Source organism: Crotalus tigris, unplaced genomic scaffold (genome assembly GCF_016545835.1).
Source record: "Crotalus tigris isolate CLP2741 ecotype Arizona unplaced genomic scaffold, ASM1654583v1 scf7180000019068.10715455, whole genome shotgun sequence".
Taxonomy (NCBI): Eukaryota; Metazoa; Chordata; class Lepidosauria; order Squamata; family Viperidae; genus Crotalus; species Crotalus tigris.
Genome location: NW_024097358.1, coordinates 4,689,486 through 4,702,066, shown reverse-complemented (window position 1 = coordinate 4,702,066; position 12,581 = coordinate 4,689,486). Strand labels below are relative to the sequence as shown.

The window sequence follows — 12,581 nt, the reverse complement described above, 5'->3', positions numbered from 1 at the left end:
AAAAAAATAAAAACGCAAAGCCAACGTCATTTAGGTCAGGGCATGTTTTTTCTTTGCAAGTCATGCACAGAAAATTATTGACTAACTTAGCACCCTTCTGACAGGCAAGAAGAGAGAGAGAGAGAGAGAGAGAGAGAGAGAGAGAGAGAGAGAGAGAGAGAGAGATTTTGAGAAAGAGAGATTTCATGTACTTAAGAATTCACAGTTTCTTCTTCCCGCATGAATAACATGTATTTTTGGTGGCCAAAGGAGAAGGGCTTTTGTAACTGTTCTGTCATTATTACCAAAAAAATATGCCCTGCTCTTTTTTAAAACAATACATAGCATGAAGGGGGCTGTGTGTGCGCTTATCTCTCTCTCTGTGTGTTTATGGGGAAACAGCTCCAAAACAGGCTGAAAACAACAGAGAAGAATGAAGAATGGTTGCTGGAATTAGGTATGTCTAGTTTAATGAAGAGAAGGACGAGGGATGACATGATAGCAGTGTTCTAATATCTCAGGGGCTGCCCCAAAGAAGAGGGAGTCAAGCTCTTCTCCAAAGCACCAGAAGGCAAAACAAGAAACAAAGGATGGAAACTAACAAAGGAGAGAAGCAACCTAGAACTGAGGGGAAATTTCCTGACACTGAGAACAATTAACCAGTGGAACAGAAGTTGCCTTCAGAAGTTGTGGGTGCTCCATCACTGGAGGTTTTTAAGAGAAGATTGGACAACCACTTGTCTGAAATGTTATAGGGTCTCCTGCTTGACAGGGGGTTGGACTAGAAGACCTCCAAGATCCCCTCCAGTGCTAGTATTCTGTATCCTCCCTCCTATCTCCCTCTTTGGGGTTTCAGTTTAAAATGTAAATTAAATGGTGATTTCTAAAGTAATGAATGAAAAGACATCTGAGGGTCTTAAGGTCGATAGTGCCCCAAGTGATGGAGCTGGGGAGAAAGCGTGTAATTTTCAGACTTTTATGTGGTTTGCGGGATGATCTGCTGACTCTTTAAAATTACTCATTGGAATAATTACTCAAGTTTTGGACAGCTGGAGGATTAAATCTGATCACAACCTGAGGTTTTACTGGGAAAGATAACATTGTAAAAATTCCTTTTTCACAGTCATCAGAATCCATTTAGCATAAATCCTATGCACATGCCTCAAATCCTGTCTTTGCTGCGCTATCAAAATCCTTTCGTTTAAAGATAAAGCAAAATCTACAAGTTGTTCCTAGAAATACTGTTCAAGGATTTGTGGCGAGTCGTGGTGTAAATAGAAAAACAGGGCAGAATGAAGGGACATTTTTGTATATGGGTGGGTGTCAAAATATTCAAGATGGGAGCCTTGATTACATGATAAAAGCCTGTCTCTTGGCTGATGCTTTGTCAATGAATACAGGTGGTCCTCAACATACAACGGTAATGGAGCTTGCTTGTTATAGTCGTATGTCATAATGGTCATAACATGAATTGATCATGTGACCAACCTGATTTTACAACCTTTTATTGCAGTGGTCTTTAATAATAATAATAATAATAATAATAATAATAATAATAAAGTTGGAAGGGACCTTGGAGGTCTTCTAGTCCAACCCCCTGCTCAGGCAGGAAACCCTATACCATTTCAGACAAATGGCTGTCCAGTCTCTTCTTAAAAACTTCCAGTGTTGGAGCATTCACAGCTTCTGGAGGCAGGTTGTTCCACTGATTAATTGTTCTCACCATCAGGAAGTTTCTCTTTAGTTCTCGGTTGCTTCTCTCTTTGGTTAGTTTCCATCCGTTGCTTCTTGTCCTGCCTTCAGGCACTTTGGAGAATAGCTTGACTCCCTCTTCTTTGTGGCAACCCTTCAGATATTGGAAGACTACTTTCATGTCCCCCCTCGTCCTTCTCTTCATTAGACAAGACATTCCCAATCCCAGCAACCATTCCTTATATGTTTTAGCCTCCAGCCCCCTAATCATCTTCGTTGATCTTCTTTGAACTCTTTCTAGAGTCTCAACATCTTTTTTTACATTGTGGTAACTCGATGCAGTATTCCAAGCGTGGCCTTACCAAGGCATTGTAAAGTGATATCAACACTTCACATGATCTTGATGCAGCCTAATCATTAAGCTAATCAGTGGTTTTCTAGGGGCATGGTTTTGTCTCATGTGATTGTAGAGGGCTCATGTCATAATCTAGGTCATAAGTTCCCTTTGGGGGGCTGGTTGTCACTTTGAATAGTTACTAAACAACCAACAAGGGATGGGCGAACCTTCAAACAAGCAGTCATGATTGACATTTTTGGGGATATTTCTGCTTTAGGCATCTTCCATTCAACTGTAATAGAGGACAACGCCTTGGGGTTAGTATTGATCAGCCACTCAACTTCTGCATGAAAAATGTAGAACTATCATCCTACATTTTCTTTCGGACAACAAAATGTTTGGAGTCAGCCAAAATCAGACAGAAATCCCTCCATTTATTTCTGTGTTCTCCTTCCATCACTTCCTTTTCAGATTCAGAAGCCAGGCCAAAAAAATAATACTCATTTCTGTTTCTCTGTAGCATTCCAGAGTTAAATTGTGTAAGCCCCTTGTAAGCTGTTAAGCATAACATCACCCCACTGTTTCCTTGTTAAATTGTTGTTATATATTTGCATGCACCCAAAACAGCAGTGTAGGGAAAAAACAATAACAACATTGCCTGTCCAAATGTAAATAAAGTGCATTGTTTCCCCATTTTGCTTGCGTCAGGTTGTTTTATATATATATATATATATATATATATATATATATATATATATATATATATATATATATATATATATATATATATATATATATATATATATATATTCACGATTTAAAAAGGTTAAAAATGTGAACCCTAGGGATATTCATAATAAAATATAAAAATGAACACTAGGGTAATAAAAACTAAAGAAGTTTTTAATGGGTTAAAACTATAAAAGTTTTAAAAAGCGCCAAGCTTTCGCCGTCACCTGCCGGCATCCTCAGGGCTGGCGTGCCAGAGAATGAGAAGGTCTTTTTATAGGCGTGCCGAGGTTTGCACTCGGCTCCTTGATCTTGTTATGGGGCCTGATTGGTTCAGCCGTGTGTAGTTGGCCTGCGCTTTTTTTCTTTTCTTAGTTGTATTTTTATCCTCGTCCGTCTCCAGTTCTCCCAACCTCAGATTAGCTGAATGGCAATTCCAGTTATTTCGGTTGCTTTCATGTTCCGATCTCCCCTCAGGCTTGGGTGGTGGTGGACGTTCCAAGTTCCTTTCTCCGCCCCGTTCTGTCCGGTTGCTACTTTTAGAGTCCCATATATTTCCGGTCTCAATGCTTTCGGTTTTAATATGTTTATCATCCTGGTAATCCCGTAAATTGTTACGAGTCTGGTATAGCGTGGGGGGGTATTCCGCATGGTGGAGGGGTCGTCTCTTGTTCGTTGTCATGCCCAGCTGTCTCGCACGTGTCTTACTCCGAGTGCTCAATCCTGGGGGTGTGTGCACAGTCATCGGGGCGCGTCCCTCCTGGTTACCGTGTTCTTCCTTAGTTCTCCCCTTTTTTACCTTGTTGGAAGCGCTCGCGTATGTTCTATGGGAGTCCTCAGGATCGTCAGGTAGGGGGTATGACAGCTCGATCTCTCGCCCCCTGCCGCTCTCCGACTTTCCTTCCTCCTCTCCAACGGTATGTAGGGGTTCATCATCAACCACCTCCCGTGGTTTGTCCTCATAGGAGCTGATCGTTCCAGCTACATGGGGAGGTTTTCTCCTCCTTTCCCGACCAGCTGCGATGTTTCTTTTGGTGTGTGGGCAGGCCATTGCGTTTGGTGATTCCTCCTGTCGGAGAGCGGCAGGGGGCGAGAGATCGAGCTGTCATACCCCCTACCTGACGATCCTGAGGACTCCCATAGAACATACGCGAGCGCTTCCAACAAGGTAAACAAGGGGAGAACTAAGGAAGAACACGGTAACCAGGAGGGACGCGCCCCGATGACTGTGCACACACCCCCAGGATTGAGCACTCGGAGTAAGACACGTGCGAGACAGCTGGGCATGACAACGAACAAGAGACGACCCCTCCACCATGCGGAATACCCCCCCACGCTATACCAGACTCGTAACAATTTACGGGATTACCAGGATGATAAACATATTAAAACCGAAAGCATTGAGACCGGAAATATATGGGACTCTAAAAGTAGCAACCGGACAGAACGGGGCGGAGAAAGGAACTTGGAACGTCCACCACCACCCAAGCCTGAGGGGAGATCGGAACATGAAAGCAACCGAAATAACTGGAATTGCCATTCAGCTAATCTGAGGTTGGGAGAACTGGAGACGGACGAGGATAAAAATACAACTAAGAAGAGAAAAAAAGCGCAGGCCAACTACACACGGCTGAACCAATCAGGCCCCATAACAAGATCAAGGAGCCGAGTGCAAACCTCGGCACGCCTATAAAAAGACCTTCTCATTCTCTGGCACGCCAGCCCTGAGGATGCCGGCAGGTGACGGTGAAAGCTTGGCGCTTTTTAAAACTTTTATAGTTTTAACCCATTAAAAACTTCTTTAGTTTTTATTACCCTAGTGTTCATTTTTATATTTTATTATATATATATATATATATATATATATATATATATATATATATATATATATATATATATGATAAAGTTACCATGTGGTAAGATGGGCAGCCAATAAATTAGATAGATAATAGATAGATAGATAGATAGATAGATAGATAGATAGATAGATAGATAGATAGATAGATAGAAGCTCTCACCCAATCAGTTCATACCCCCACTGGCAGTTAAAAGGAAGAAACAGCTATGATCACACATTACTCCTAGAAGCACGAAGCCGAAGACACCAGCCTGAAGATGACGAATGAGATTTCGTCGAAACATCGCCAAGACACTTCCAATTTTACGTGGGAGAAAACCCGAATAACCAAAGACCTACATATATATATACACATACATACATACATACATACATACATACATACATACATACATACTTTGGAATAAAACATTTAAAAAGGAAACTAAAAACTAACAAGGGCTAATTTAAAGTAAGGAAAGGAAAGGAAAAAAAAGATATCAAAGAAAAAGCTAAGAGCCTAGAAAGAAACCATGAAACTTCTTGCTATTTTTTTATTCTTTCTTTCTTTTTTTTTGTGTCCGGCTGGTTGGAAAGAACCTCTTTCTTTCTTACCCAAACAGGTAACAGGTTTAGCAAGTTTCATGATTAATTGTGATTGTTAGTTTAGTCCGCTTAAGAAATGGCCATCTGAAAAGCTTTGGAATGAACTGATTCATTTACTCTAAATTTTTAGAGTTGTCGTAACTGATTGCAAATTCCAAGCGGTGTTGAAATGGACAGTTGGTGTTTCTGAGTTAGGATGAAGCCAGGAAGTGAAGTCTGTGTTTCCTTGCCCAGATGCAGCACATCTGTTTGGCCCAAATAACCAGAAGCTTTTGTTGAGTTCAAAGCAGAAAAGAGTTTATCATTGTTACCTGTACAGAAGAATCTGGTCAACTAATGGTCAAAATTAAATAGGCTCTGGATAAGGCTTGATGGAAATTCACAGGGAGCTGACCTCGGGTCTCGTGCAGGAATGCAAAGATTCCAAACTGATGACACATTTAACCACACCCTCCAGTTCAGCCTGCTCTTCTCCCACAATATCATTTAAATTTGTCCTGTTCTTCTTCCCAGGCAGCGGGAACCGATGTGCAATTTGGCCCCATGAGGCTTCACCGAGAACAACTTCAGGTAAGCCTCTGTTAAAGATGCATCTCTTGGCTTGTCCAGGACTTGGTTACCTAAATGAAGAAATGTCTGTGCATTTATTGCTGGCTACTTCCATAGCATTTCCAGCTGAAATGTTTCCCTATCATCCTATGGTAAAAAGGAATGGAACGAAGCCATGTAAAATGTGCCTTTTAGAACAGATAGTCACAGCCCATTTCACTGTGCATTGAGCTAATAAAGAGAAATCCCGAGTTAATTCGGGGGGCCGGGGCTTTTGTGCAATTGCACATATGTATCAGCCATATGTAGGTATAAATTGTGAAACTGATTGTCATTCTGGCAGGTTTAATTCAAAAGGCAAACCCAGTCAGAATACATGCAGAGTGTCTGTGTGTCTCTCTGTGTGTGTGTTTGCCTACAGGTAGGTGTAAATGTTGAGATTTATTGACATTCCAGCAGCTCTAATCCAAATATAAGCACAGTTGGAATGCCTGGAATTGCTTAGAAGAAGGAACTAAAGCTAAGCATTGCTTGGAGAATATTCGACTGAGCTGAATATTGAACTGGTCCAGTGGTGGGATTCAAATAGGTGAACAACCAGTTCTCTGCATGAATGCCGCTTCTGGAAGTCCGTTCTGGGCCTGGGCAACAAAAAATTAGCTACTGGTTCTGCCAAACTGGTGCAAACCGGCTGAATCCCACTACTGAGGATGGATGGATGGACGGATGGATGGATGGATGTACAAGAATTCAAGATGGCATACATAGATGGCATACATAGTCCTGTCTCCACTTATTCCCCCCCCCAACAACAAGTTAAAGCTGGATTTAGAGAAAAGGACTTGCCCAAAGTTGTCTAAGGAGCTTTGTAACTAAGGCAAGTCTAGAATGCACGGTCTTTCTTTTTCTAGTCCAGCCCCTAAACCACTACCCCAAACTGACTCCCTCATTTATATGTTGTGATTGTTGTTCTTTTCATTTTCTAAAAAAAGTTTTCTTTACTTTGATTTCATTTTATTGCTGTGTCTATTTGATGGATTGTAAAGATATGAAAGGTTTATAAACATCTTAATAAGGACTTTAGGGTCCATGAATCCTGGGGCCAAAGTTATGTGCAAAAGATTTGAGATTTTTGATAAGAGTCTTTCTCCATCTCTCTCTCTGTTTTGTTTGCCTTTAATTAGGTACTCTTAGTGTTTGCCAAAGAAGACAACCAGAGCAATGGCTTCTGCTGGGCCTGTGAAAAAGCAGGCTTCCGCTGCAGCATTGCCAGGACACCTGAATCTGCCCTTGAGTGTTTTTTGGATAAACACCATGAAATCATCATTATTGATCACAGGCATTCGAGATACTTTGATGCAGAAACGCTATGCAGGTGAGTTCTTTTTTGCAATCGCCTTTTGTAATATGGGATTTACTAATCAACCTTGTGGACAAGGTCATGATATCCTGGAGGTGTTTGATGTTTGACATCTGGCCACTCTTGGTGTGGAGATCATTTTGTGACAGGTTCAATCCTTCACTTTCCCTCAGCGTTTCAGATGTGTTTACATTCCAAATAACATTGGAAGTGTTTGATGCGTTCACTTTATAATCTGACTTTCATTCAGGAGATCATGCTCCAGTAAGAACAATTAATCAGTGGAACAACTTCCCTCCCGGAGTTGTGGGTGTTCCATCACTGGAAATTTTCAGAAATAGACTGGACAATCATTTGACCGGGATGATATAAGGTCTCCTGCCTTGAGCATGGCATTGGACTGGAAGGCCTATGAGTCTATGTCAGGGGTCTTCAAACTTGGCCCTTTTATGACTTGTGGACTTCAACTCCCAGAATTCCTCAATCAGGCACGCTGGCTGAGGAATTCTGGAAGCTGAAGTCCACAAGTCATAAAAGGGCCAAGTTTGAAGACCTCTGGTCTATGTTCTCCTTTCTCCAGTTTTCCCAACAGCTCAACCTTAAGTTAGGTTGGGCTGAGAGCGCAACTGGGTCAGTCACCCAGAAAACCTTTGGGTTTAAGGATGGACTAGAACTTGGGTCTTCCCACTCCTAGTTCAGCACTTTCATGACTACATCATACTAGTTCTAAACAGTTTCTTGGCCTTTCTTAATGGTTAGGAGTTGGGTTTTTTCCTTCTGATTTAGACATGTATGAACCTCAGTGAAATATTCTTGTGTTGATTTCAAGCACATTGTGGAACCCACGTCAATTTCTCTACCTTCACTTTTTTTTAAAGGTCCATTAGAACAACAAAACCATCTGAAAACACTGTTATTATTGGGGTCGTGCGGAGGTAAGTGAGAAAAATTGTTGCAGCCTCCTATCAAAATATATACAAATGCAAAAAGGCAGGCTCGGAAGCCTGTAATTGGAAATCAAGACCCGTTCTCTCTGATTTTTACTGACATTTAGCTGACTATGTAGCTGTGCAGCCTGGCCTTTTGAATTTTAGGAATGGGGCTGGTAGGCAGAGAAGACAAAAATAGAGTGACCGAAGATCATTCAAGAATGGATGTGCAGCTGTGGGTGGAGCCAAACGTGATGAAAGAAGATCCGTGTCTTCTGAATTGAGTGCCTGCTAAAATATGAGAGTTGGGGGAAGAGGACAGTGGTTTTCCCCACCTACTATAAGGTGCTGGGGATGATTGTCAGGCACAAAGAACCAGAAAGACACCTTGAGCTGATCAGAGTTGCTTCTTTATTGCTGCCTGCCTATTTACAAGAATCTCATCAGACTGATTACATTCTCTTGAGAACAGCCAGGTAAAGAATTCAGGAATTGTCAGGCAAAGAAGGGATGCTCCGGTCTCCATGCCTTCCTTTCTGCAAGGACTCCAAGCTCACCAGTCTTTACTCCTTCCCTCACTCTAGCTGGAGATTGCATCATATTTATGGACTATGTATCTCATTGTTGTTTAGTTGCTAACTTTTGTCCGACTATTTGCAGCCCATGGTCCATGGCACACTGTCCTCCAATCTTCCCCAGTAACACATTGGACACCTTTATTGATCTTGGACACCTTCCAACCTCAGGGCTCATCTTCTGGCATTAAATCTTTCAGTACTGTCCATGGGGTTTTCTTGGCAAGGATACTGGAATGGGTTGCCATGTCCTTCTCCAATGAACCATGTTTTGTCAGACTATGACCTGTCTGTCTTGGGTGGCCCTGAACGGCTTAGCTCATAGTTTCTTTGAGCTGCACAAGCCTCTTTGCCACAACAAGGCAACGATCCATGAAGAAGATATACACTGTACCTCTAGTCTCTTAAAATAAGAAAGAATGGTTGGAAACTGATCAAGGAGAGAAGCAACCTGGATTTAAGGAGAAGCTTCCTGACAGTGAGGACAATCAGCCAGTGGAACAGCTTGCCTCCAGAGATCGTGGGCGCCCCATCACTGGAGATCTTTAAGAAGAGACAAGACAATCACTTGTCTCAGATGGTGTAGGTTCTTCTGCTTAAGCGGGGGGCTGGACTAGAAGACCTCCAAGGTCTATTCTATTCTATTCTATTCTATTCTATTCTATTCTATTCTATTCTATTCTATTCTATTCTATTCTATTCTATTCCATTCCATTCCATTCCATTCCATTCCATTCCATTCCATTCCATTCCATTCTATTCTATTCTATTCTATTCTTCTATTCTATTCTTCTATTCTATATTATTTTCTATTCTATTCTATTCTATTTTCTATTCTATTCTATTTTCTGTTCTATTTTCTATTCTATTTTCTATTCTATTCTATTCTATTCTATTCTATTCTATTCTGTTCTGTTCTGTTCTGTTCTGTTCTGTTCTATTCTATTCTATTCTATTCTATTCTATTCTATTCTATTATTCCATTCCATTCCATTCCATTCTATATTCTATTTTATTCTATTCTATTCTACTCTACTCTACTCTACTCTACTCTACTCTACTCTACTCTATTCATATTTGGTGCCCATGCAGATGGGTAAATAAAGCTATCCCCTCTCAATTGTTCTTGTATTCTGTTCCCCATTAACTCCGCAATTGCCTCTCTTATCCTAACCTTCCTCCCTCCATTCTCAAGGCCGAGGGCTGTGGCCTTGCCAGCCAATGGTACAATTTTCCATCAAACCCATCCCGTTTGCTCCAGCTGGGGATAATTCACAGTGATCTTGTTTTCATAAATAGGGATCTGTGGCATTGCTCATGTTGATTGTGGTGACTTAGCATCTGTATTTATATTTGAATATGCGCCCTCTAAATCAGTCCAGCAAAAGCTGGGGCTTTATGAAAAATCTGCAGTTCTTGCGAAACATGGAGCGTTTGCTGCCAAGCTAAAAGTTCTTCAGCAGCCAAGTGCGTTTCCAAGTTCAAATCCTGGCTGGGAGAAAAAAAAATATCTGAATTTAGGGAGTAAAAACTAGTGGCTGGGAAAGTGTTTAACATTTTCTCCTGTCTTCTCCACTCGCGCTCCTGACCTTTGCTTTAATACTGTTTGGGTGTGATCTTTATTTTTTTTTTAAATAAAAAACCATGGAACTGTTGCTGTCTCATAGCTGTGATTTAAGGAGGAGAGGCTAGAGGAGTTATGAATTTAAAAGGCCGGTGCAGTGAAAGAGACCATTTAGAGAAGGATGGCATTGGAGTATTTGATTTTGCAAACCAGTGCTAACCATAACAACAGCCTGCAAAGGAGAGCAAACCAGAAGAAGTGAACAGAATCCATGGGAAGGTATAGACGGAGGAGAAAAAGAACTTATCCCCGTTGAAAAGAAAAGAATTCTCTGTTCTCTTCTGTAGTTCTGCAGCCTTTCAAAAGCCACTGAATTTTCAAGTTTGAAGGACTTCTGTTTATTTATTACTGATCTGAGATACAGCCTCTTGTCTGAGGATAATAATATTTCTAGGATTAACCGGGTAAATAAAATCTTCAAACATCTTTCTGTTCTTCCTTTTCCTTCCACCAGACATGCAGATCGCGAAGAGTCGTCCTTATTGCCTTTTCTTTCTGCAGGCTTCACAAGGGTATGTCAATTTATTTATAGTCATCTTTTCCTATCTATATTGTATAGACACACACATACACACACACACACACACACAAACATACTGTATTGCCTGAACGCCTGAATTACATGTGCATGCTGGCAATCTCAGATTGCTTTTGCCAAAGCCTGGCAGAAAAATATTTCTCCATTTTTTGAACATAAGCTCAAAGATTACTGACAGCATGTTTAGGTTACAATAGGAACAGCCCTAACCATTTAGGGGCAGATTGCTTAGTTTTATATTTGTCTACTCTAGGAGAAATCTAACGGGGGGGGGGGGGAAATGGGGTGGGGGAGGATAACCATCCTAATTGGTTGATGACATGTCATCAAGTTATTGCCAGCTGTGATTGACCATGCAGATAGATTTTCATAGAACATAGATCACACGAAAGCTATTGACGATAGATGAGAGGCTGAAAGAGTAAGGGGGAAGGGAATGGGAGACAGATGTAGGCTGAGCCCGAGGGAGGGGTCAAATACATCATCAGTCATGAGTCACTTGCACCCACAAGTGATCTAAATCCAGCCCACCTTGAATTCCTTCTACTCTTATCTCCCGCTAATTTCCCTTGGCCATTAGTAGTTCAGATTCTCGTAGAGAGCTTAAGCTGGTAATAAATCTTTATATCCATTTGAACTGTCTGGATCTCATGATTTTTTCCTGGCATTTGACAACAGGGTGCACAAATCATGTATTTAGGAAATATACGTTAATATGTAAGCATGGGATTGGTCAATCAGAATGAATGATCTAGATTAGCTACTCACGTCAAAACCATTGCCATCTAATTGCAAGGGCGCTGGCACAGAATCATATGACTTTTATGCTGTGTTCACACTGGCCTGATTCTTTGGCTGAAAAAATCAGGATTTCGGTGGCCAGTTAAGACACCTACTAGTAAGAATGGATGAACTCTTAGCACCACCAAGTATAACCCAAGGGATTATTTAGAAGGGATCTGTGATGGTCTAATTTTCTGCATCCAAACAGATGAAATGGTGATTTTTGAAGAGGCCCTGGTTAAATCTTTTCATTACTTTTGAAGGCAGGTCCTCAGATCTCATGAAAAGGCACGTATCATAGAGTTCGGCATAAATGGTGTCAGTATAAAAGGGTATGATGAGATTGTTGGCTCTACCATTTTGTTGATCGGAGTCAACTATTGTTGGATTGACTTCACGCATGGCTTTTTCTGATCCCATCACAAGCAGGTCAGGGGCAGAGACTTATCAGTAAGGCTGTTGACTAAAATGTTTGTCTCCTTCAAGAAGAGAGAAATTTATCAGCCAGCCAGCCAGCCAGCCCCAGAGGTGCATTTCCAAAAGGCACTTCTGGGGCTGGATTTTTCTTTGAGAAATTTCACTTCTCATCCAAAAAGCTTCTTCCGTTCTTCAGAAGCTTCTTGGATGAGAAAGAAAATATTTTCAAAGAAAGAAACCAAGAAAGATGCTGTTGAAAAAGCACCTTTGGGATAATTGTGAACCTGGAGGATTGAGAACATCCATCGATACCCCTGGGGAGGGTCATTGTAACTTTGAATGATGGCTAAGGATCAGTCCTGTGTCAAGGATTCCTAGTACTGATCTATTTTAGGAGGATGAAATTTATTTATTTATTTATTTATTAGACTTATATACCGCTTTAAGTGCAAGCACTCTCTAAGCGGTTTACACCAGTAAGCAATGTATATATATATATTTACATTGCCCCCAACAATCTGGGTCCTCATTTTACCTACCCCGGAAGGATGGAAGACTGAGTCAACCTTGAGCCGGTGAGATTTGAACCGCTGACCTGCTGAATACAGTCAGCTAAAGTGGCCTGC

The 12,581-nt window shown here is 41.2% G+C and overlaps 1 protein-coding gene across 1 annotated transcript in view; it reads left to right on the top strand.

Annotated features, from left to right (window-relative positions):
* PDE8A (phosphodiesterase 8A) overlaps positions 1-12,581 on the top strand; it is an 85,926-nt gene that overhangs the window by 50,355 nt on the left and 22,990 nt on the right. Inside the window, exons 2-5 of the mRNA XM_039358879.1 lie at positions 5,694-5,750; positions 6,914-7,104; positions 7,968-8,024; positions 10,672-10,729. Coding sequence (XP_039214813.1) covers positions 5,694-5,750; positions 6,914-7,104; positions 7,968-8,024; positions 10,672-10,729 — 363 coding nt within the window. The remainder of the gene's footprint in view (positions 1-5,693; positions 5,751-6,913; positions 7,105-7,967; positions 8,025-10,671; positions 10,730-12,581) is intronic.